Below are 27,036 nucleotides of genomic sequence, written 5' to 3' on the forward strand. Positions count from 1 at the left end.
TTTTCACTATACTAATTATTATTCTTAAAAAATGAGGCCCTAATATAAATATAGACAAATTTTAAATCTCGATAAAAAAAAAAATACGAAGTTGACCTTAACTAAAGAAGCTTTTAAATACTTGAAATGTGTGCCTCCAACAAATAAAATAAAATCACTCGAGTTCTATTTAATAAGAATTAGCATTTGTGTTTGCATGATAAAAATTATTTTGGATAATTTAAGGAAACAACTAAAAGAAATAATAACAATAATTTTAATTTATAAGAAATTCGAAATTTTGAGATCTAGTTTCAGATAATGGATTAAGATATACCCTTATATCCATAATTATTATTTTGATATCGAATTGTGTTTTTAACTCATTTGATAATTAAAAACTATTTCTTCTAATTTCATTTTTATATTTGACACTCCAATCTATTTTTTTTTTTTTAAGATAAAATTTTTAATTCAGTCAACCCTAAATCTTAAACAATGCGACATTTAATCGTATTAAAAATTGAAAAGAGAGAAGTAAAAGCACAACATTTTCTACTCAATTTTTTAATTTTTTTTTAGTGGAATAAAAGACAAGAAATTCGAACCACAAACCTCTTGATCTGGTCACGAACATATACTATATGTTAGTTAAGCTATACTCGCTTTGACTTCGTCTTTTTTTATTTAAACTTTCATGTTAATGTCAATTTTCTCTATATAACTTTTCTAAATTTCAACTAATTCATGTCTAGCATTTAATTTATTAATCTCAATAACCTTTGTTATTCATGTGTTAAAAAACTTGCTACTTAATATCAACGTCACATTTGATATAATCCATCATATCACTCAATCGACGACAGAAAAACTCAAACATTTACTTACATCTTCTAAAAGTATAGGAAGAAAAGTCGACACAGATGTGAAAGTACGTAAATGAAACGTAATAATTTAGTCGAGGAAAAATAACGAGGTGAGAGAGTTACGAAAATGCCCTTAGGGGCTAGGTAAGAAACAAAAGAGATGGCATTTGGGAAAAAAAAAAAAAAAGAAAAAAGAAAGTGTAATAGAATTGAATGCAATTGCAATACTTTTAATGCAAAGATGCCCAAAGAAAGTGACACACACACCCATCCTTTTAAAGAGACAAAAATTGCCTTACAATTTTGGATGAAAGTGGGTTCAAGTTTTTCACTCTAATTTTATTTGTCTTTCTCTAACCTTTTAAGATTCCCTTACTATGTTCTCTCTTACTATTTTCATTTTCTCCTCTTTTATCTTTACACTTTCTATGTTGTGCCAAAAAGAGACCTTACTTTTTGCTTCCTTCTTTCTTTCTTTTGGACTAAAATATAGGTTAGAATAATCTCTTAGATCTGGTGTTATGAGTTTCATTTCATTTTAGTCCTTATACTTTCAATTATTCAATTTTAGTTCATATACTTTCAGTAAATCTCAATTTTAATCTTTATATTTTAAATAAAAAAGGAAAATATACATTTTTCGTTCCTAAATTTTTTATCTAGTTTATGTTTGGTTCATATGTTCAAAATGTTCTATTTTTACCTTTGAGTTTTGGGTTTAGTTTTCATTTGGTCCCTAGGTTTCACATATTACTTTTTTACCCTTGCATTTTGTGTTTTGTTTCTATTTAGTCTTTACATTTCAAGATATACAATGATTATAATTAATTAGCTTTAAATAATTTTCCATCATTGTTAAAATTAATGCTAAAATTTTACTTCATAATTATTTTTAAATTAACTAACTAAAAAGTTAATGCTAAAGACTGAAAATGAGAATTAATGAAAACTCATGGTAAAAACCTAAAATATTAGGGATCAAATAAAAATAAGACTCAAAACTTAAGTATAAAAGTATAACATTTTAAAATAAATAAATAAATAAATAAAACTTAGATGTAGTCCTTATTGCTGCACCCAATTAAAGGACATTTATTAACTTTTTAAAAAATAATTAATATATATAGCTAGAAGAAGGGGAGCGTGAGACTTAGGTAAGTCTAGGTTGCACCTAAGTATTACTCTTTGAAAATTAAACTCAAGATTTAGAGATAAATGTGTAATATTTTAAAATTCAGGGATTAAATTGAGAATTAAATTCAAAATTTAAAGGCTAAAAGGATTACTTTTTTTTAGATTCTTAGATAAATCTTAAATGTAATAAGTCAAAGTTAATTTTTTATTTAAATTAGTTGTACAATAATAATAAGTTTCACATAAGAAAATACGCCATGTAAATTTATTTTCACAAGTTAAAAAAAATGTTAATAGAGACTGTTTTTTATTTTTATTTTAAAAAATCAACAATAAATTAACCATAAAGACTAGTATTTCAATTTATTAAAAATATAAAAACTAAACTTAGAATATTTGAAAAAATAAATAGACCAAAATGATATTTTAATTTTGAATATGTAAATTTGTCTTTATGTTAGATGTCATTTTCCAATTTTATGAATAATTTTTCAAAAGTTTCATTGTAAAAAAAAGAAAAAAATCATTGATATAGTGGTGATCTTGGACTAGACATTCCCATCAATAAAATAAAATAAAATTAAAAAAAGTATACCCATCTCACAATATGGCTGCCATTGTAAAAAGTGAAACCATCATTTTTTTTAAAAAAAAAAAAAAAAAAAAAGTTACACTATGAAAAGTTAGACCACTCCATTTTGAAATATAAATATTACTTACATTTCCCCATCAACATTCTTTTAATTTAAAACCCAATAATTGTAAATAATTGAATGAAAAAGTTTGTACATAAAGAATAAAAATTAAAGCTTGTAAAAGCTTGCCCAAAAGGTGACTTTCTAAACAACAAAGCAAGAAATAGTTGTAAGTTAGAAATAAGTAGATAACATTTATGATACTTTAATGATATAATAAATATGGTTGTTTCACAATGTTAAATCTAATCATGACATTTTGATTAAGAAAACACTATCCTAACTCAAATGATTATGTAATAAAACTCAAAATCAAATTCTAATCAACATTGCTACACTATACTCTACAACTCACCTTTATTTTATTCTACACAAATATAGGTCTTCAGATTCTGGGTTTAGTTTCTATGTGGTCTATAAGTCTCAAATTGTTACATATTTAGTTCTTAAATTTTGAGTTTTGTTTCAACTTAGTTCCTAAGTTTTAAAATGTTTTAATTTTACCCTTGAAATTTGAGTTTTGTTTCAATTTTGGTCATTGTGTTTCTAGATTTACACTTTTAATCTCGATTTTACACTAAATACTCACATTTTGTCTTAATTGTTAATGTCTATTAATTAAGGTCATGTGTTTGCTCTCCACTCTTTAATAATATTCTATGAATTATTAATAATACAAAAAAATTCATTAAGATTGTAACAATTTAATTAGAGGCTAGTAAATATGACCTAGTTAAAAGAATTCTAATTAATAAATTTTTACTATTTTTCATCATTATTAAAAATAAATTTGAAATTTTACTTCATAATTATTTTAAATTAATTGATAGACATTCATACTAATGATTGAAAGTGAGTATTTAATGAAAAATTGAGGTTAAGAGTATAAATCTTGAAACCTAAGAACCAGTTTGAAACAAAACTAAATTCTCAATAGTAAAATGGTAATATGTTGAAACCTAGCAATTAAATTGAAACCAAACTCAAATTTAGGACTAAATGTGTAATATTTTAAAATAAAAGGACCAAATGGAAACTAGTCTTAAAAAGTTTTTGTTTTATTTAGTACAACTATGTGAGGGAGGAAGATTCAAACTTCTAACCTCTTAATCAAGAATATATGTTTTAATCAATTGAGTCATGCTCATGTTGGCTACAACTCGACTTTAATTAAATAGATGCATCTTTCAAAATAAATATTGTATGAGCTACAACTCTCTCGCATTCCCCGACTAATATAATGGCTAAATATTTCGAGAAATTATTTATATGCTTATAATCATGTTTTAGAAGAGTGTTGTTGGGGTTGGGCAATATAAAGGAAGTAGAAGCCCTTAACTATAATCTATTAAAGTGAGTTTGGCTCGATGGTATTGGCATAATCTTTAACATTAATCGTCCGTTTGGTTCATGGAAATAAGAGGTGAGAATGAGAAATGATATTTTATTTGGTACAAGTTTTTAACCTTGGGAATGTGAATATCTTATTTAAGACATTTCATATTCCCATCCATTGAGATTTTTCATTAACCACCCAAATAGATGGGTTTTCTCCATTTCCAATGATTTTTTTCTCTCTCTTACTTTTTATCTTTTCATTTTATTTTTTTTCTTCTTTGTTGATAGTAATTAATATATTTAATTTTTATAAATAGGTTTAAATTAAATTTATAATTGACATATATAATTAATCTTATTAATAATAATGCTAATATAATAATTTATTCTATTATTATGAATTAATATGAAAAATCATAATTTTTTTTTCAAAAAAAATATGAATAACCATAACTATATTGGCTTAAATCCCTTTTTATTGGTAATATATATTAACATCATAAATTATTTATTAAAATTATTAACTAGTTTTTTAAAATAAATAACTAATTAACTAATAATAAAATAAGTTAATTTTTCCAACTAAACAATCTTGTACACTTGTACTTCTAGTTTAATCTATAATAATAGTTTTTTTAAAAAAATTAAAAACATTGTTTGATGATTTAAAATAAGCTAGTTTATATCAACTTCTTTTGTATATATATATATGTACAACTTATAATTGACATTAATCAAGGAGTTAATTAACTATTCAATTAACAAAACTACAAAAAAAAAATAGATATTTAAATTAATTACCAATATTTTTAAAATAAAAATTGATAATATATATGTGCAATATAAAAAATTTAATTGATAATAAATATATTAAATTGGAGGGTAAGTGGGTAAACTTAGTTAAATTTTAATGGCTTAAAATTGATTTAATAACTAATGTAATAAAAATAAATTAACAAACGAAAATTAATTGTTGAAATTAATAAAATTAATTTCAAACTTTATAAATGCATAAAAAAGTATAATACATTCTCAAACATCAAATCCCCATTCTCATATATAACTAAACACGGTAATCATTTATTCTCAGACATCTTATTCCCAAACATCCTATTCTTAGACATAATTTATTCTCAGACATCTACAAAACCTTAATTCAAACAGCTCCTAAAGGTCGAAGGTTCAATCTCCTATCTCACAATTGTTGTACTAAAAAAAATTATAAGAAGCAATTTTATTATACATTTTTATGAAGCACAGACACTGATACAGATATGAAATACGGATATGATAGGATACGACAATACACCAATTTCTAAAAAACTAGGATACTGGTACATTGAAGATACGTTTTCTTTTTCTTAAAAAATCTAAGATATAGATAAATTTAGCATACAAGTTAATAACAATAGTACAAAATATAATACAAATACTTAAGTACAATAAAAAAAAAAAAAGCACCATCTAAGACATTGAAGTACAATAGTCAATAAAATGTAATAGAAAAGTGACTCATATTGATTAGAGAAGAAAAAGAAGATTAGAGGGAGAAGTTTGAAGATAAACGAAGAACTTCTTTGTTGAATTTTTTAAGATATTCAAGTGAGTTATATTTTGGAAGGCTTTGTAGGACTCAAATGTGAATATGAAGATTAGATGAATCTAAAGTTTGATCTTTTATGTTTTTTCTTCCTTTTAGTTTTGGACTCGAGTAGTTAACTTTTTTAATAGGTTGCCTAGTTTTAAATTGGGAGAGATGAGATGAGTTGCTTTTTTTTTTTTTTTTTTTTTAGAAAAAGGTAAATATAAAAATAGGTATGTCTAATCACGTGTCGTATCTAGAAAGTATCTGAAAGTATTAGTATCTGATACAGATTCTTTGTCTCATATGAAATATATGTGCTTCATAGATTTATTTTGTCATATACATACTCTTCATTCAACCAAAGTCCATGAAAATTTATTCACAAAAATTTAGGCCATTTTTGGTTATTGTTTGCGGAGTTTTTAAAATATATATATTTACATTAATTTTAAACTTTTTTTTTTTTTAGCTTTCAAAACTTGACTTGAAGTTTTAAAATTATTTTTAAAAATTAAAGAACAAATCATAGAAATTCATAGGTAGAACTAAACACATAAACTTTTGTAACAAAATAGCTCTTAGGCTTGTTTAATATTACATATAGCTCTTACCTCCTCCAATTATTTTGTATTCACCTATCCAACCACAAAGCCTTCTCTATTAAAGATGCTTGAAATTCCACTCCAAATTTGGGGTACAAGCAAAAATAGGGAAAAAAATCGACCTAGCCTGTTAAACCAACCAGCCATCTGTCCATGTAAGCAATTTGGAGTGTAGGAACTAAAAACAAGCAAAATTGGTCTATTTCGAGTATGGTTAAACCGAACCAAACTACATATACTAAAACTAGTCAATTAATTCAAAAGACTAGGGATCGATTTGAATTGACTTTTTAAGTATTTAAAAACACATTTTTAAACACGTAAAAGTCCAAATAGATCTTGAGAAGTTGAATTAGACTTCATTTTCCGGCCCTAAATGAAAACCACTTTTAGTCTTCCAAAATTTGAATCCCTTCACACCGTAACTAGTCTTTGAGAATTGAGTATCAATTTACTGTTTACTTTGTTTATCATATTTAATATCATTTATTTGTCGGATTTTGTTTAGTAAAAAAAATTGATAAAATATATTTTTAGTCCATGAAGTTTGAGATTGATGTCTATTTAGTCCATAAGGTTTTAAAAATAGAACTTTTAGTCTTTGATAAATTTTTTTAAATAGTTTGAAAATGTTGATATAACAAAATACATAAATTAAATAATATTAGTTTGGTTGATTGAACTTTCTCACTCTACTCATTTTATTGTTAATCAACTAACGGTCAAAAGAGTCAAAATGACATTTCTAGTCCACTAACGGAGAAAAAGGAAAAAAAAAAAAAAATCAACCAACCCCACTAAAGAAATATTGTTTTACTTCTTAGTGTTCTACTTGTCATGGGTGAAAATGGGTGAAAAGATAAGTGATAGGGCAACAAGAAATGAAGATCATGTCACTTTAGATAATGATGATTTAGATAAATTTGTTGAGATGTTACCACCAACAAATCCACAATCAAAGGAATGAAAGAAGAAAGAAATATCTATAATACGTATGGGATCATTTTATCATATTGTTCAATTGTAATGAAGATAAATCATAGACCAGATATAACGATGAATGGAGCAGTAATAATGAGATTACATATTAATGGTTACAGTTTAAAAAACGTCCATGAGCAAAAACAAAATATGCATCTCATCAAGAATGATGTTCAAAAGTAATGAGAGAAAACAATAAATAAACCACCAAAGTAAGCAATTTTAGTGCAGAGAATGCTAGAAAACTCATTATTGAAAGATCTATCATATTTGATGAGTAATCCATTATATTTGTGGAGGGAACAGTCACTTTATTAGTATCTAAGTTTGTTCTCCCTTCTTGAAATACAATTGCAAAGGATATTTTAGCAATTTATGCTAGCAAAAATGATTCAAACGAGATCAAGGATAAATAACTAGAAAATCACTAAGGAGATCATAGTTAGAGAATTTGATGTTTAAACAATGGAAGATTGAAAATGTATTAGACATTGACGGTTGGTAATGTTTCATCGATTTATATTAATTATTGTATATCTAGTTAAGCATTTAAAATATGAGTTGGTGTTGAAGGTAAATTTTTGCACATATTATGGATTTGAAATATGTGTTTTGAGTAAAATTATTTGAATTCGAATGCTCTTAGATTTTCTCTTGCACGGTTTGCTAAGTTTAATGATTGTATTGAATAAATTATACATAACAATAATATTCTATATTTGCATCCCAATTATGTGAAACTCTACATATTTAATGCTTCATGCAACAAAAGTTTGAGAAGACATTTGAAAGTTTAGAAGATTGCAACATAGTTTACTTGAACTTAAAAGTTAGAGTTTCACCTGACTGAAAAATCAAGACATAAAAAACTATTGCTAGGTATATTCTCCTCTTCAATATACTTCTTAAACTTAGGAAATCATGCACGAGAAGATCTAACAAATCTACTCGCATTTCAAATTCAGACAATCAACTGTATGATTCGATAAATATTATAAGAATCAAGGTCAACACTTTTTAAACCTCTACAGTTTCGAACATTGTTCAACTTCTCTTGGGTGGGAGGGAGGGATAGTTTGTACTATGATCAGAGACAATCAAGGAGAAAACTAAAAAAGGAAGCCCACCACAACTTATAGTTGATATTGATTTTTTATTTCTAAAGTTCAATCGAGTCTGAGATTGAATGTCTAACCTTCTAGACAATGGCAAATGTCATAACTAGTTGAGTAATACTTAGGTAGGTAATTTGTCTTTCTGGTTAATCGGTCAATTTAGGTATATACAATTTGGTTTAGCCAAACCCCAAAACCAACCAATTTGCATTAAGTGTTTAATCCTTCATGTCAAACAACCAACCTAAACCTCTTTTAACCCAAATTGATATGCAATCTAGGTGTCTTTCTTTCGATTTTTGTGTTCCCTCCTACACGAATCTACAAGTAGGAACAATGAAGCAAGATTCAAGGAATTGTCCTATCTCCATACATCTGTAACAATTACAATTGTAGTCATCTAAACTAGATTGTACATCTTTTTCTTTTTCTTTTTTATATTTGTATCTGTCTGAGTCGGTTTATGCACATCTCGACTAATCTCATAGGAAAATCCATCTGACCCTACATCATTTGGGTATCAAAGAAACTTATAAGATATTAAATTCTAAGTAGATGGCCACCATGGAATGAGATTGCCATCAATAATGCTCTTTAGTCAACACAAGTTGACTTCGAGTTTTGGATTCAACTAATTTGTACTTAAATTCACTTTCTTGTTAGGGACTTCACAACACATGGTTTCCCTTTTTTCTTTTGATAAGAGAAAATTTCATTGATGAGTAAAATTACAAAAGAGGGATAGAAAATAACCCCAATCCAAAGGAGTTACAAAAGACATCTCCAATTGGACAAAAGAGAATCAAAACTATAATACTTGAAATCTTTAGACAATTTACACCAAGATATAGCAATGAAAATAACGTGATCAATGAAGGGGTCTATTTGTTGACATTTGCCGTTGAAAATCCGACCATGTCGACCACAAGAAAATGAGGCAAAGAAAACTACTGATGTCCCCAGGAAAAGCCACAGATCAATTAAAGGAGCTAAGGACGAGATCCCAAAATCTTTTGGAGAAAGAGCAAAGGATGAAAAGATGATATTGTGTCCCGTTGCCTCTTGCAAAGAGTGCACCAACCTGCAGAAATTGTCATAAATGGCAAACGACGTTGAAGTTTAGCATGAGTGATAACAGCCTTGTGACTGAACTCCCAAATAAAGAATTTTATCTTTTTGCGGAAGTGGTCTAACCAGATGGATTTGAAGGGGCCCCTCGCAGATGTAGAGTTTGTACTATGATTGGAGGCAAATCAAGGATTTGGTGGAGAAAAACCCAGATGGCTCAAGCTTCCAGAACCATTTCTCTTCAGACTGTTGTGGCCGGAAGTCAGTTAGCAAGAGGGACAGAACACCCCACTCGCTTATCTCCAAATCATTTAGGTTCCTATGGAGCTTTAGGTCTCAATAGCTCTCCCTTATCTTCCAAGAGTTGAAGACCGAAGCCTCCTTGACAAGGGAGAGAACGAAAAGGTTAGGGAAGGCAACTTTCAAAGGGGTTGAGTTCACCCAAATATCATGCCAAAAAGCAACCGAACGCCCATTGCCCACTGTCACAGCAACGTGTTGATCCACTTATGGCTGAAGGGGGGAAATGACCTTCCAAGGGCCTTTCACAGTATTTAAAGAGATGGTTCCAGGCTTCCAGCTTTGGTATCTCTATGGGAGGAACCATATTTGGCCACGATGAGCCTTCTCCAAAGAGCATTATTACTCTCTAACCTGAATCTCCAGATCCACTTAGCAAGGTGGGCTTCATTTCTAAGTTTCAGATTAGTAATCCCCAGCCCACCATGGGCTATTGGTTTGGTGACTTTATCCCAGCCAACAAGGTGCAAACCAGACCCATCTTTCCCCTTCCACAGAAAGTCTCTATACAGCTTTTCAATCGAGTGAGCCACTTTACTCGATAATTTAAAAGAGAGAAAGGTAGTATGTAGGGAGGTTACTCAAAGTGGCTTGAATGATGGTTAACCTACCACCTCTGGATATGTAAGACAATGGCCAGGTTTTGAGTCTCTTCTCAATCTTCTCAACAATAAGGGAACAGAAAGATTGGTTTCTCGGCTTTCTATTCAAGGGAAGACCCAAGTAGGAGTCGGGCCAAGAACCAACCTTGCAGCCATATAGATCAGCAATGCTTTGAGTTTCTTCCAGATCCATATTAATACCCATAATTTCTGATTTGTGGTGATTTATGGACAAACACCCGAGCAAGATTCAAAAGTACTAATGATGCCGAATAAGTTTTTTATGGATTCATGGCTGTAAGTGGAGAAAACATGGTTCCCCTTGAGTCACGAAGCCATATCTTCCCCTATGTAAACAACTCTTTCTTTCTACACATTGGCCACTCTTTAAAGAATGAAAAGAAAGATCTTTGGCTTCAATTCTGGCATATGCGGCTTGGAAGAAAAGAAAGACTTATTCAACAACAAAGATAACTGAACTATGATATAAACAAAATTTCAACCAATTGAAGGAGGTTCTTGTAATCTCCTTTTGGCTTCTTTCCTTCCCATCTTCCTTAATCATAATTTAATGTTATATACCATATCCAGTTTTTTCTTAAAAGAAAATTCAGAAAATACATAAAATTATGATAATGGCAACATTTATAGACTACAGAAAAGAAGAAAAGGCACAAAATAATTTATTTCTATAATTTAACATTCTGAGAAAGAATGGAAAAGTAAACAAAAAGCATACTCATCATATGGCCATAAGAATTGCTAAAGAACAAAACTGATGAAAATATTACTGGTGAACAGCAGATGGAACAGAGAGTTGAACCCAAGCAAACTCCTCTTTATAAGCTATGCTTGACTCACAGGATGCTTCACACGTATACACAACAATTGTCGCCCAGTCGAGTGAATCCACGTCATTCTTTACCCCAAAATAATAAAGCAACTGAGGCAAGATCTGTTGTCACCCAATACGAATTATCTATAATGCTCGAAACTAAATAATCCAAATATGAAACCAGAAGAAAGAGGGGGCAGGGCTTACCTGAAATTCATAACACATGGGACCACTGCAGTAACTGCATTTTGGGATATCTTCTTTGGAAGGCAGACCACTTGGCATTGGCCATAAAGGTTTAGATCCCACATCTCTACAATATCTGTTTCCATTTTTTTTATTAATGATATTAATAATTTACTGACATTGACATGAAAAACTTAGTCAAGTAAAAATGTAACTGCACGTTTTGATCATCGGGTGTCATAGCATCACTTGCAAATATACAAATAGGCTAAAATGTTTATATGATAATAACTATATGATTTTAATTTTATTTAGTCCCCTGATTCAAACAGCATCTAAGGCAAGAGAATTTTTTGCTTCATTCATATTTTACAAAATATCATGCAAATGATCAACTTTTTTTTTATCATCGGGTGTGGTAGCACCACTTGCAAATATACGAATAGGCTATGTTTATATGCTAATAACTATAAGATTTTAATTTTATTTAGTCCCCTGATTCAAACAGCATCTAAGGCAAGAGAATTTTTTTGCTTCATTCATAATTTACAAAATATCATGCAAATGATCAACTTTTGTGATTTGCAGTTCTGTATGAATAATCACAAGCCCATGATCAAAGTTCCTTTGGCCAGGGATCTTTGAACATGATCAAGTTCAATCAACTTAGTAAAATTTCAGTAGAAAACTTGAAACGCTAATATTACCTCAACACTTGTTCAGGTGCCTTTGATAAGCGACCTTGAAAAGAGGCCCAAGACTTTCTATCATCATCTCCCTGTATACCAAAAATTTCATAAAATTTAGCAACAAAACAATTTACCCTTTTAATGAAATACCGCACTTTCACATATAAATGAAAGAATACGAACAAACAATATAAAAAAGAAGAAAAACAGACAACAAAAGAAGCCTCCTATATGAAGAAACCCAACTTGATATTACAAAAGGAACTTCAATACTTCAAAATAGTTAAACAACTTCTAAGAAATAGAGATACAACAAGAGACACTAAGGCCACTACCAAAGACGACTAAAGTTTTCAAATGATAGGATACCATAAAGATAAATACCTCAAAATTGGCCAACAAGGACTTCATCGAGTCATCCATCCTATCCTTACAAACCATAGCATTTGCATAAGAATTGTCATGAGATATTTCAATGTCGAACTCACTCTCGTATTCATGCATGATCTCAAATTCAGGCCAAAGATGCTTGCTTGAAACTGTCGGAAAAAACAAATAATTCTCGGTTAAATTTTAAGAGCTACTTCCCATACAAATATTTTTTCCCTTTTTTTGGGGATAAGAAACAGTACTTCCCAGCCATCTTAGTCAAGCAATTCAATCCTAGAGCTTCTACCAGATTTAAATAATCTTTTGGGTAAGTGCTAGTGTGCTACTATATAGGAACGATACTTCCCGTACATCTTAGTCAGGCAATTGATCCTAGAGCTTCTACTAGATTTAAATGTAAACTAAATATCACATTTCATCCAATTGTACAAAGAACATTTATCTAAGCTATTGATGATCCTTCAAATATTCTGCAGAAAGAACAAATACTAAGAAGTCCAAGCCATGTATGGAGGGCAAAAGAAACCACAAATCCAGGGCAAGGACCAAATCCAAAAAACCAAATAAAACATATGCATCTTCCTATTATCTCATTAATACACAGAATTTTTCTCTTCACCAACCTTTCTCAATGTCTGTTTCGGAATGACTGTTAGTCAGTCTAGAACTTGACAACTGAGAAGACACACACATCCGTTGGCAATCAGTTTTATGCCCAGTACGCCAATGGATGGCCTGAAGATATATAGAATAGAGTATTGAGGATCTCAATCAAGAAGTTAATTTGGTTTTGAGTGTTAAGAGTTCAAAATACAAGAAATTGTACTTGCAGGCTGGCAGCAACGCTGCAAATAGGATACCTGATGTTTCTCAGAACAATAGCGTACTGTTCTACACTTGCCACAAACTTTGTCTCCTTTCCAAGTACCACACCAGTTACAACGTGCAACTAAAACAACATCACATATGCTAGACATGTTATAAATCAGTGCAATTTTAAAGAACAATAATGTATTAAAGTAATTTGAGGACTTCGATAGAAGGAAGAATAAATCAAAACTACCTCCCGATTCACAAGCTTTGTCACTCCCATCATGTTTTGGGGGTTCACTCGAGTAAAAGGGATTACTACGGGGTAATTGGCCGCGGAAAACCTTCACACTTCCAAAAACAATTACAAAGTATTAAGAAAATTTTAAAATGTAGGTTGATGATCAAGTAAAATGATTTCATTAGAAAGCCAGCTAGTAAAACCTCCGAGATGATTTATCAGACTTCCTTTTCCACTGCTCGTGTTGATCTCGTAGAAGACAAGTCATGGATGGACACATAAACGCAAATAATGTTCGATGAAATGTTGAGTCCTTCTCCACAATAGGAGCATAAATCTAACAATTTAATGAACAGGAACAAACCATCATAAGCTATACTTCCATGTGGAATGACAATAATCGTTTACAATGAAAAGAAACTATATGATCTCACACCTTAAAAAATGTACAAAAGGTATTTCCAAAATCCACAACATGTTGCAAAATCGATAAAGTAATTTTATTGAGTTTTCCCACACATATAGAGCCATTGGACTATCATTTTACAAAATCCTTATTCCTATTTTAGTTACTTAGGGGCGTTTGAGGCAAAGAGTGGAGTTGTTAAAATTGGAGAGTAGTTTACAAAATCTTTCTTCCTATTTTAGTTCCTAAATGGACATTTGGGACAAGGAGTAGAGTTGTGAAGTCCGGACAACTGTTTAGTCATAAGGCCAATAGTGTAAGGAGTTAATAAGACTAAATTTGACCTTTTTTTAGTCGTAAGGTCCATGAATTCCTTAGGCCAAACAAGGAGTGGTACTCCCAACTTCAACTCCTTGGGCAAAACACCCCCTAATTGTTTAGAGAATTTAGAATTTAGATTGAAATGCATAAGATGTAAGGAGACAGCAAAAGAAAACACATGAAAATTTTGAGACCGAACAAATACCTGGAGCAAAAACTGCAAAGGCTCTCCACATATATCACAAACACAAGACCTTCCAGACGGCAGATTCACGGGATCCAACCAAGCCTGAGGTGCCATTTATTTATTCAATCAAATACGTAATTTGGTTTACCAGTACTAATAATTCTATACAAATAATAGTCATCCAACTTCAGTACGATTCGATCTTACAAGAAGAATGGAAAAAACATCCATTTTCAATCACCAGATACACCACAAACAACAATGAAGTTCACACAGAAAATTGATCAACATTTATAATATAAAAGAGAAATTCAAATGATAGAGATATGGATTATGCTTACACACCGGTACTCCTCCAGCCTTGCTTGGAAATAGCTGAGGAAGAAGAGACCAAGAATTTTTGGGCTTTGCAACGAAACCCAAAACCACTGATTCATTTGATTCTTCATCATCATCATCATCAGTGTCATGGTCATCTTGCAATTCTTCATCATCATGAATGTCATCGTCATCTAAAGAGGTTATACGGAGGCTATTAAGTTTATCCATGGATTCCACCGCACCAATTTCATCCATATCGTCGGCCTCAATCTCAGACATAAAATTTCATCAATCGCAAGCCAACCCTGCCGCATGAGGGATAATAATCAACCAACCAAGAGACTCATCGGCCATTGCCATTCAATCCTTTTTTTTTTCACAGCCAACAAACTTCTTTTTGTGGCTTTATTCATCTTCTTAAACATTGTTTCCACTTTATTTATTGATTCAGATAAGAATGATATAAATCTTATTCCTTCTTATTCATTGATTCAACCGGTTTTTTTTTTTTTTCCTAATTTGTGAGGTATACATTCTTCGTTGCACGTTTTCATTTAGGCTGGTTGAATAGTGGTGGAAGAAGAAATCAACCAAAAAGAAATTGTTCTTCATTTTCTTCTCCGTTAGTGAAAAGAATAAAGCAAAACAACCCAGCGAAACAAAACAAAAAAATCACCAAAGAAAACTCAGTACCTTGCTGTATAACGTTCCAAACTGATGAAAACTGAGATAGGAAGCTAGAACCAAGCAGGTAAGTCGATTCAAGGTGCAACCAGTCGTGGGTAACGTAGACAAATGCCCGAGAAAAACAGCGTTGTTGGCTTCCTGGTGCGCGTGGACCTCGACGGTGGCAGGCGGTGACCGGCGACTGAAGAAGGCAGTGGCTGTGACTGCAAAGTGATTGGCGCGTTCCACAGCGGTGGCGAGGCTACGGCGGCAGTGAACAGAGAGAGAGAAAGATTAAGAGTGAGGGGAAAGAACCCAGCGGCCGGCGTGAAGGGAGGCGGAGGCGGATCACGGCGGCGCTGAGGTCTGGTTGCCCGGTGGCTGCACAACGAAGAAGAAGAGATGTGGACGGAGACTCTGCGGCGCTCACTTGAAGAAGAAGCTGATTTATTTTTTCTTTCTGTAACTTGCCCTAGTTGACTATGTTTTAATGAAAGTCAACTTTTCCTATATTTCAAACCCACACCTCATTTGTAGGGTTGGTAACAAGGTCGGGACAGGATACGGATTCTCCATCCCCATTGTCAATGGGGAAATTTATCTCATCCCCACTTTCGTCCCTGCTATTTGAAGGCAGAAATGGGAGTGATGATTCCTCGTCGAAGAAAGGGACCCACTCCCAACCTCATGGGATTCCCCTCTTAATACCTAGGCTAAATTAGGGTTCGTTTTGGGTTGGACACTTTAGTTGGGCTAGATTAGGCTAAATTAAAAATTGGTAAATGTAAAAAGTTAAATACCTAATATATATTTAAAAATATATATTTTTAAAATCTAATTGGGGTTGGGGTCAGGGTTAGGGCGGGGATACCCTCCCATCCTTCCCTATCCCCCAATGGAGACCTTAAAAAGATCCTCAGTTTGACTCATATCCCCAAAAAAAACTGGGAATTCCCCGATCGGGGTGGAGCCTCGTGGGGAATTTTGCCAATCTTACTCATTTAGGTTAAATTTAAAAGAGGATTTTGTATGGATTGCTCAGATGAGGGAAAATGAGATTGGTAAATAAGGTTGTTTGACACTAACGCCAAATTTGGGTTAAATTACCAAAACAAGACTTTGCACACACCTGGAACTCTCTCGTCCCCTCACACACTATTTCCTTTTGTCACAAATCGCTCTCCTCTCTCTTATTATCTCACTCTCTCATTCTTTGTTAGTCTTGCTCTCCGATATTTGGGTGCTCACTGTCAGCACATGCAAGTTGGTGCAAGAGGAAGAATAGGAGGAGGATAAGGAAGAAAAAGAAAACCTCGCACAAACCAACGGAGAAGAATAAGAGGAAAAAGCCTTCAGAGAAGAAAATGAAGAAAGAATGACAAATCTAAAACTTTACCGGTCTGTGACATCAATAGAAAATGAATTACCAATATGTTCTAAAATGTGGAACATTTTTCATCTTGAGATTCCAAGTGGATCACTTCTCAATTTAAAATAGTTAATTCAACTTTTTTTAAAAGAAAATGTCTAAATGCAATTTATAATTAAATATTAGAAATCATAGTGATGAACGCATTCTATAACTTCAGACTTTAACTCATCTTAAAACATACTTGATAACAAAAAAGCATAGTACCAACTAGTTCATTCAATTCAAAAACAAATATATGAAACTAATTAAAATGTCTAAATTTTTTTTTAATCACAAATCAAAATGGTTATACATCCAGGTAATTCTTTTAACAATACATCACAAATCAAAATAGTTACTATGGATGCTTACAAAAGTAATAGAAAACGTATTGATTATATACTTCTACTGCAAATGATTTAAGTCGAATGTTAATCTGATATACATATACATGTGTGTACGCCTGAATGGAACAAAAATTATTGATGAGTCAAATCAGGAAAAAAAATTGTGGGAAAAAATAGTCAATAAAGTGATAATATTAAGAACAATGATTAGGTGTAGTCTGTGCTCCCACTTCTCTACCAAAAAAAAAATAAAAATAATAATAAAAAATACAAAATAAAAATGTCACGTGACAAGACCATACTTGGGATGCGCATCCAAGTTTTTCTCTAATATTAACTAAAATTTGGTGCTACATTCAAGTTTACCAATGGGAAAAGGTTAAATCAATGAGATCCTTATGTGAACACATTCATACTTGCAACTCCCATTGCATGCAAAACCCCCACTAAAACCCCATTTTTGCCTCTCCTAATCCACCTTTTTGCCTCCACCAAAGCCCTCATTAGTATTGGGATTCTTATGGTTGTCCTTATATATATTTTTAAAAAATTGATTTAGTGTGCTCCCAATTTTTTAGACTGGTTCAATCTAGGTAAATAGCACTCAAATCTTCGTGTGTTTTATTTAGATCTCTTTTGATAACTATTTAGTTTTTTGTCTTTGTTTTTGAAAATTAAGTCTATGTCAGCTACATTTCTAACGATGATTTGCATCTTTCTTAAGTGCGTTGGTTGAATTCTTAGCCAAATTCCAAATTCCAAAAACAATTTTTTGAAAGCTACCTTTTTTAGTTCTCAAAATTTAGCTTGGTTTTTTAAACCATTGGTGAAAAGTAGATAATAAATAAAGAAATTTGGAGGTGGAAATAGTGTTCATAGGCTTAATTTTAAAAAACAAAAATGGTTACCAAACAGAGCCTCAATGTGTTAACGATTTTTCAGTGACAAAGAAAAATGAGATAAATAAAAGAGAACTGATGGGTTATATATCTTAAAACTCGTGGTTCGTAAACTTTTAAACATATTTTATTTTACAATAAAATTGTTATTGAGTTTATTCAGTAAAGATGTTATTGAGTTTATTCAATAAAAATGTTATTGAATATGTGAATTGCACTTTTTTTTTACCATAAACCCAATAAACTAAGAACCCATAGCTATAACATGAATACTTGAACTTTATATGGAGACATAAAAGTTGATCAAGTTCGAGTAATAGCCAAAACAGTCTATGTATATGGATAAGACTGAGTATCTTAACCTGGGGACACTATGGATGCGGCTCACTTTGTATTTGATATAAACAATGTGATCCTGAATTGTTCATGTGGAGACATGCGAGTGGAGGCATCCTATGCAATGAGTTTGATAAGACCGGACCATGAAATAGTCACTTTTACTTTATAACGTCGTTTACTGATAAGACTGACTATTTTAATTCGATGATCTAGGTGACTCGATCTTGAGCTAACTATGAACTCTTGTTTATTCAGGATTATCCTTTAATCTGAATGGGTGAGAGTGACTCAACATCGCCGACTCAATAAGCCTTCCATTTTAGGGATAAGACTAAATAGATAGTTGGGGACATAGTCCTGCAAGATGAAATTCACTCCTACCCAACTCTAAGGATAGTAGATAGGTTGTCTTTTAAGTGTTGACTCTAGGCCGTGAACAAGGGGTCCTACCTTCTCATTGGTCTGAGAGGGACTCGGTTTAGTGGTTGGACCACAAACCAATTATTCATCAGAGGATCAGTGGGACTTAAGGAGCAATATGTAATTATAGGGGTAAAACAGTAATTTTGACCCAACTATAATTACGAACAACCTGTGAATAATCAACTTACTAATCATGGTTAAATCAATTAGACAAAAATATATCTACAGTGAGGACATTGCAGCTATTAGGCTTTAGTGGAGTGTATTTGTAGTTAACAAATGTTGGTTAATTAGGTTAAAGAGTTTAGCCAGTTCATCTCGGGTCGTTGGAGCACATGACCTGTAAGTCTAGTAGGTCCCTCTGCTAGCTCATATCGAATTAAACCTTAAAACAATGCGATGAGAATTTGAAACGTTCAAATTCGATTTAAAGAATTGTAGTTAATTATATATGATAAAGTTGACGTAATTATATAGTTTAATTATTGAATTAAACGAAATTGGAGAGTTGTAAATATTAAAATTTAAATATTGTACACGTGAATGAGGATTCATATTCAGGATTGGTGTTTTATTAATTTAATATTTGATATTAAATTAATTTTATTAATTAAATTATTATTAATTTTATTTAAAGGGGTCTTTTTAAAAATAAAAAATATTTAAAAATATTTACACTTTATAGCAAAAAGTTCAAAAAGTATAAAACACTTTTTGAATTTTTGCTATAAAATGTAAATATTTTTGGGATTTTTCTATAGATAAGAATTTTCCTTATTTAAAATTATTTTAAAAAGAAATAAATTTTATTTAAAACTAATTATTTAAATTCATTTTAAAATTGAATTCGTGAAGCTCATTTCAAAATTGATTTTGTGAAATTCAATTTTTTAAATATTAGGGTTAGTAGGAAAATCCCACTTTTCCCACACCTAATTTCCCACTTATTTGATGTTGATTTGGTGTCATCTTGAGATGCAATCCTATTTGTCTGCTTTCTTCTATAAACAAAATAAATTTTGGCAAGTAAGGTTCATGCAACTTGTTAATTTGAAAATAATTGTTCTTTCTCAAAAAGTCTTCACACCAAATAAACTCTCAATTCCTCTAAAATTTCTTTCAAGTTCATCATAATTGGATCCCACGATCCATTCTAAAGCCGGAGAATAGCAGTGAAGTCTCTAGCGATGATCCACAACAAATTCATGATCAGATTCAAGTAAGAGATTGCTGAAACTTGGAGATTCTCCAAGTTATGAACATGCATGCTTGTGTCCTCAAAATTAACGTAGTTAGAGTGCTTAATTTCTTGATTTCTTCTGCATGCGCGTTGAAGACTCCTAGAAGAACAAGTGCAAAGTTGCAAGTAGTTTATGGTACATTGGGAATTAGAAAAGAAACAATCTCCATCTATTTGGAAAGCGACGATGAAGTATTTGAAATCTGTTCATGTATTGTGTATACCAATATAACATGTGGAGGTGTATAGAATTGATGTGTTGCAGATACAAACAAAAGCCTTGAATTGAATAAAGCTATATGCAATGAGCACAGCATTGATTATGAAAATGTTGATGTACATATGGATATTACATTATGTACAAAACCTTGCATTTTACTTCCTAACACTTACTTTTTTCTTAAGTTGATCTTTGTTTGAAAATGAGAGTTCCACTAAGCGGAACTTTTTAGACATGAACATGTGTCTTGTGAGTGAAGTGCACGGTGAATTAATTTCTCTCCATCTTCTTCAATCATGGTCTTTTCCTTGCCTGAGAATCCAATGAGAATTTTTTTCTTTTCTTTTTAAATGATGGCACTACTACATAAATTGGATTGCTTGACGTTTTTCTAATGTCAAGTAAAGAGTATATCTGACGCTTATAAAAGCGTTGAATATTCGACTGGCAAGTATAGTGTGATAATTAACTTGACTTCGAAAAAACGTCAAGACAAATGTTTCTTAATACAATTTTCGTGTGAAAAAAGATAATACACTTGACATTGGTAGTATGTCAAGTTTATTGATTATTGACATTGATTACGTATCATATATGATAACTCTTGACGTTTTTTATTTGTTAAGTATATGTCTTTTTTTTCTCCAAATTAAATGCCTCAATTGATATTCTCATTTTTTGTCTTATATTCCAACAATACAATTACATCAATTAAATAAACACTATACATTTAAGATTTATTAACTCAATATATTCATTAAAAATTTCATATGTTCAACTATGACCTTTCATTTGAACACTCCTCACAAATTACAATAACATTTCTCTTTCACATGTACATGCACAAAATAAAATCTCAACTATTGCTTTTGTATACAAAACTCAACTTTCAACAAACACAAAAGTGACAAATTATTTAATAGGTAACCTTTCAACAAAGTACATTATTTAATCTATACATTGAGCTTTCAAGTTTAAAGATCGAGAACTAAGGGTCTAATAAGCCATGTTTAAGCAAGTCAACCTATAAAATAGAATAAAGGGCGATAACATCAATTTTCAAAATATAAAAATAAGTGTTAAGATACAACAATGACAAAAAGTCACGCACAAGGAAAATGTACATGATTGACTTACTTTATGCAATGGAAAAATATCATACTCGAAACTTAAAAAATATCTACAACTTAAAGTTAGGGACTTACTGGGATTTCAATCATTCTCTTTTGACCATATCTAACCTCAGGAGGAACAATTACCTTTTTTGCAAAACAAAGGAAGATGAGAGAGATTTCAGAAAATATAATAAAGAAGAAGATTATCAACAAATCAAGCATATGCTAAAATTTAAAATAGAAGAATGCAGATACCTTTCCTCCAACTTTCAAAACTTTCACAACTTATCTTATCTACAAGCAATAAAAAAAATAGAGAATATAGGAAACTCAATCTTATCTACAAAATTTCATTCAAAACTACAACCAAATAATCCAATCTTATCTACAAAATTTCATTCAAAACTACAGAATATTAAAGCCCAATTCTTCAAAATTTCATTCACCAAAATAACCATTAACTCCAAATAGATTACTCAAAGTGTGGTTTGATTCGAATGTCACTTCAAAACTACAACAAAGTAATCCAATCTACGAAAAGTTCGATAATAATAGTTAAAAAACGCAAATTTCAACAACTATGTAACAATTCCAAAAGAGTTTCAAGGTCTTAATACCTATCAAAATATCCAAACATCCTTAACTTTGCTAGACAGTGGCTCTAGTTCCTTGAAATCTTTGAATTGAACATCAAAATTTGAAAATAACTCAATTATTAGACCAATAATTCAATGGATAACAAAGAACTATTAATAATAACCTCCAAAGTTACCAAAACCTTGCCAAGATCGGTCTCAAACCTATTGGACAACAACTCAACTCCTTCCAACACTTCAAAATCAATTTCATCATCAAACATTCAAACAAGCAAATCATTACAAAAGATGCTACATTATAACCCAAATCATAAATTCATTCCAATACATCCAAAACACTTACCCAAAATATTTGCTCAAATCGACGCTTCACTCGAGCCTTGGCCAACTTGCCTAAAAAGAAAAACAAAAGAGGAACAAGAACACTCATAAAACTATAAGAAGCTCTTACTTGATAGGGGAAACGTGGTTGTACGACGAATCCAGTGGACGATTGACCTATCTAGTAAAGGACTGACCAGATCTAGCGCGAGGCTAGGCTAGGCGAATGACGTGGATCCAATGGAGAATTGACCGGTGGGCATACGGTGGCTGACTGTAGGCGTCTGACGCGGATTTGGTGGATGTCTAGCATAGGTCCGGTGGAGGACTGACCGGATTTAGTGCGACTCCAAATGAGGTTGGGCATCTGGCGCGAGGCTAGGCTGGGTGTCTGGTGCGAATCCGGTGGAGGACTAACCGGTAAAGGCTGTACGGCGGCTGAAAAATGGGTGCCTGGCGCAAATCTAGTGAGCATCTAGCATGGATCCCATGGAGGTTGTATGGTGGCTGACCAGTGCTGCAAATAGAGGGTTTCGGGAAGGGGGTTGCGAGAGAGAAAACAAGGAAGGGGGAAGTTTTATTTAATAATTATTTTTTACTTATTTAAAATAATAAGTTAATTATTTTTTATATTTTATTTGATAATTTTGGTAGGAGGAAAACAAAATTTGAGAGAAGAATGAAAATGGGGAGGGAAACAAAAAATAAAGATTAAAAAAATATTACTTTTTATATTTTACTTGACACGAAAAATATGTCAACTAAGAACTTCTTATACTTGACACAAAAAACGTGTCAAGCAAGACCTTATATTACTTGACACGAAAAACGTATCAAGTAATAGTTCCCGTGAAAATATCCAAAACATACCGTCAATCTCCACTTTTTAACCCTTTTACTTACCTTTTCTTTTCTAAAAGATCATTATTTGATCATTTTTTCCCCAAATAAACGTCAAGTAATTAAAAACTACAAGTATTAAGTAATGTAGATTTTGTAGTTGTGTGGTTTAAAGTTGCTCTTAAAAGAAGTTAAGTTTTTGTTTTGGTCTCGGTATCGATCTTAAACGAGATGTTTTGGAATTCACGATATCCAAACCGACAATTCAAAAAAAAAAATCCAAAATCCGTCATAAGTATTCTTCCACCATGAATCAAAATTCAAAAAATTTACGTTCTGATTATCAATGGCGACATCTTGAACCAACATGCTCTAATACCATCATAAATCACCAATTGACCCAAAAGAGCTAGTAAGTGAAGACAAATTTAATTATATCATCTAACACTTCCCTTACTCGTGGGCTTCAAATATGAAGAAGAGTCAAGCAAGTGAAAATTAATATTAATTGGGGAGAAAATAATGTTGCAGGGGCTTGAATCTAGGACATCCTAAAGCAACTTGGTCTGATAGCATCTTAATCATCGATTAAACCAAAAGCTTTCTTAAATAACCGATTGACCCAAAAGCTTAAGTTCATGGGTGAAGGCAAATTTAATTAGAGTATCTAATAGTTTCACTTCACAATCTCATGCTTTTCTCTCTGATCTCAATCGCTCTTGTTTTAACTCTGCTTTGCATCAACATTTCCACGTTGGCAAAAAAATGGGTTGGTCAAAACTTACTAGAAACCACAAAGCTTCAACTTTTGGGCCAATTGTACCATTAAAAGTTTTGTTTTATCTCGATATCGATCCTAGCTGAGATAACACTAAGACATGCCACATCATTGCATCTTCACATCAAGAATAAGACTCTATTTGTACAAATTATTCCAAGCTTGGTAGCACATCTCACTCCTTTGTTTTAATGTTGATCAAACTTTTGGCTTCAAGAGATGTAATACATATCAACTACTATTGAATTATATTTACTTTAGCGAAAGAGTACAAAAAGGTGAAAGAAATTCCAAATTCACTTTAACAAAACGAGTATAAAAGAGGAGCAGGGAATTCCAAAACTCAAAGTTAACACCACAATCAAATTAGGAATTCAAAACTCAAAGGTAAGATAGGACATGACCTTGATAAAGGACTAAAAGGTCATGGTTTCAATTTATAGTGACCACCTAAGATTTAATATCCTAAGATTTTTCTTAACACCCAAATGTTTGTACAATTAGGTGAATTGTCTCGTACGATTAGTCAAAATGCATGTAAGTTAGCCCAGATAAACATGGATATGAAAAAAAAATTAAGAATTAAGATAATACAAACAACACACATATGGAGATTGAAGAGTTGAAGAATTAGGAAATTATGGGGAAAAAAACATTCCCCTACTTCAAGTTATTCATTATCCAAAATAAAATGACCATTTAGAATAACGAAACAAATTATATTTATTGAGAAGTGCAAAATCGTATGGAGATGATCCTCATTGTGGATCTTAATCAACTAGATCGTTTCTTTTTGTGGATTCCTATACGAAGCTTTTTATATATGTTTCTGGGTATTCCTTTAACATTTCATCTATATTTTTGGGCTGACAAGAGAAATAGCAAATTTTAAAAGTTTCATTAGGAAAAATGGCAAAAAAGTATTAAAATTGTAAAAATAACAAAATGAATTTAAAGAATAGAAAATACTAATTAGTAAATGAAAAAACTACCCCAAAGACTAACAAAATGAGTACAAATAGACAATGCTTAAAAAAAATTGAAAACTGCAAATATGCTCTATATAAACATTCTAGAAGCAAAAAAAATTACAATATCAACCAAAAATTAGCTAAAAAATAAATAACATGGCCAAAATCTTAAAAAGGGTTTAAAAATCCAAAAACAAGCCAATATGGTCCTCACCGATAATCAATTGGCAATTGCTTCGTCGATGGACGACTACAATGGTCTGCCTGCAGTATGATGATCACAGGTGGTGACATGTGGCTGCTTAGAGAACTAGTTGGTAATGAGCAAAAGAAGACGTGATAGTCATGCAAGCCGAAATGTATCAGAGATGGTGATGGTGAGACAAGAAATAATGAAAGGTTCCAAATGAGGAGACTCAAGATGCAAATGTGGCGAGGAGGGTGTGTTGGCATCAATTTTAAATGAGAGGTTGTGGAGATGTTACGACTATAGGCTTGTTGCAAACGGAAAATAAGAAAGAGAGAGAAAATGGTGGAATGAGAGGAAGTAAAGTAAAATTAGTGTTTTTTAAAAAATATATATATTTATAAATATGTAAAGAGAAAAGTGCTTAGATTTTTTTATTTTCTACAAAAAATTATAAATATATTGGAACTTGGAAATGGGGTTAGTTTTTTTTTTTTTTTTTTTTTTTTTTTTTTAATGAAACAATGGAGAATAAATTTTATTAAAATAATAAATAGGTATATAAATATGTTTTATATACCAATGATATATTGTATCACTAGATTACATTCTAAAAAGTATAAACTATATAAATAGTAATAAAACAAACAAAAAATCTATGAATATGCTAACAAAACGTATGAACAATTAAAAAAAGAATAAAATAAATCTGATAATAAAAAAATAAATTCAAATGGATATTTTGTGAGAATTAGGGAGAATCTCTAAACTAAATCAGGAAACACAAAAAATGATTATTAAAATTGTACAACTTCATATTACAATTATACTGTATGTGAAGATGTAAATTAGTTAATCTCATAACTTCATGTTACAATTACACTATATGTGAAAATGTATATTAGTTAATTTTCAGAACTGATAACAACATGTTTAAACAGAATACAAAAAAAGAATTCCACTGCATGAAAAATTGTTACAACAGTTCTCTTCCCCAATCTCAATTACAATAGCATTTTCTCAAAGCTTTTGACTATTTACATCTTTTTTTCTCATTCTCGAACTAGATAATACAAAAGGAATTTAATTAGAATTAACACACTAAGCTTAAAAGTGATTCTAACTGAGACGACTGATAACAATAAAACATGGACTCCTTATATAGGCTTTGAGCCCATGACTTCCCTAAACATTTTCGATGTAGGACAGATCCATGACTTTCCTAAACTTTTTAAATGTATAGGACAAGCTCGTGACTTTCCTAAATTTTTTTTATGTGGGATAACTGTACTGATATTTTGCCAAAAATCCCAAAAAGCTTTCTTATGATTAGGTGTTGACGGACATAAGCCCATTGACAATGGTCATCACATTTGGGTATAAACTCCATGCCAACAAGACAAGCACGACTTAAATGATCTCGAAGCACCCATTCCAGTCCACTCATTTGACATCAAATTTCCATGCAACGTCAGTGATCAATTTTTAGTTGTTGTGGGAAAGGAGGTTCCACCCACAAGAAAGAGAAAGATGACCTATGAAAGTCAATCTCCATTGGACCCTTCTATTATCGACTGAGCAAGAGGTAACTGCAACCTCTACAATTTTTTAAGAGTAGGACTATTTATAGAATTAATTTTGAAAAATATAAATTAATATTAGTTTGTACATTTTGATATTAATTTGGATCAATTATAGATTTTTGTCCTTAAATATCAAAGATTCAATGGCTTTAAAAGAGAGATCTTCTAAGGCTCCTTAAATTCCCATTTTCAATCTCATAGTCGTTAAATTTTTTATTTTGTATCCAGTAGATTCTTAATTTTAAAATAAAGTATATTAGATTAGAGACTTATTAGACGTTAGATTGAAAGTTTAGAAACCTATTGATATAAAATTGAAACTTTAAAAATCCAATTAAATGTTCTTTTGAAAATTTAGAAGCTAATTAGAATGAGTCAAACTTATAATTTAATCCATCAAGTTTGATCAATAAAAAATAATTTTCTGTTATATGTATATACAAAATGAA

General features: G+C 31.2%; 2 protein-coding genes across 4 annotated transcripts; both read right to left on the bottom strand.

The window, feature by feature from the left end:
- Nucleotides 1-9,917: 9,917 nt before the first annotated feature.
- LOC150038002 (uncharacterized) lies at nt 9,918-10,470 on the bottom strand. The gene is made up of 2 exons (XM_090311106.1): nt 10,278-10,470; nt 9,918-10,195 (listed from the first exon to the last, which is right to left on the bottom strand). The coding sequence occupies exons 1-2, from the start codon at nt 10,468-10,470 to the stop codon at nt 9,918-9,920; spliced, it is 471 nt and encodes a 156-aa protein (XP_090167232.1).
- Nucleotides 10,471-10,752: 282 nt separating this feature from the next.
- LOC150038003 (uncharacterized) lies at nt 10,753-15,992 on the bottom strand. 3 transcript variants are annotated; one of them, XM_090310906.1, is made up of 11 exons: nt 15,345-15,992; nt 14,676-14,956; nt 14,349-14,432; nt 13,620-13,753; nt 13,429-13,526; nt 13,226-13,314; nt 12,989-13,100; nt 12,360-12,514; nt 11,994-12,064; nt 11,308-11,422; nt 10,753-11,220 (listed from the first exon to the last, which is right to left on the bottom strand). In XM_090310906.1, the coding sequence occupies exons 2-11, from the start codon at nt 14,928-14,930 to the stop codon at nt 11,053-11,055; spliced, it is 1,281 nt and encodes a 426-aa protein (XP_090167032.1). In that variant the 5' UTR covers nt 14,931-14,956; nt 15,345-15,992; the 3' UTR covers nt 10,753-11,052. The 3 variants fall into 3 exon arrangements, with proteins under 3 accessions (XP_090167032.1, XP_090167031.1, XP_090167030.1); XM_090310905.1 differs by having other exon boundaries at nt 13,426-13,526; nt 15,345-15,916; XM_090310904.1 differs by having other exon boundaries at nt 13,226-13,526; nt 15,345-15,916.
- Nucleotides 15,993-27,036: the final 11,044 nt, after the last annotated feature.

Source organism: Benincasa hispida, chromosome 2 (genome assembly GCF_027475165.1).
Source record: "Benincasa hispida cultivar pf3 chromosome 2, pf3_genome.v1.1, whole genome shotgun sequence".
Lineage (NCBI taxonomy): Eukaryota > Viridiplantae > Streptophyta > Magnoliopsida > Cucurbitales > Cucurbitaceae > Benincasa > Benincasa hispida.

Coding starts and splice junctions, on each gene's coding strand:
- LOC150038002 (XM_090311106.1), bottom strand. CDS start 10,470: ATGGGTATTAATATGGATCTGGAAGAAACTCAAAGCATTGCTGATCTA. Junction 10,196..10,277: donor ATTGTCTTACATATCCAGAG/GTGGTAGGTTAA, acceptor TATCGAGTAAAG/TGGCTCACTCGATTGAAAAG.
- LOC150038003 (XM_090310904.1), bottom strand. CDS start 14,930: ATGTCTGAGATTGAGGCCGACGATATGGATGAAATTGGTGCGGTGGAA. Junction 13,754..14,348: donor CTTTGCAGTTTTTGCTCCAG/GTATTTGTTCGG, acceptor TTAAATTGTTAG/ATTTATGCTCCTATTGTGGA. Junction 11,221..11,307: donor CCATGTGTTATGAATTTCAG/GTAAGCCCTGCC, acceptor GGGTGACAACAG/ATCTTGCCTCAGTTGCTTTA.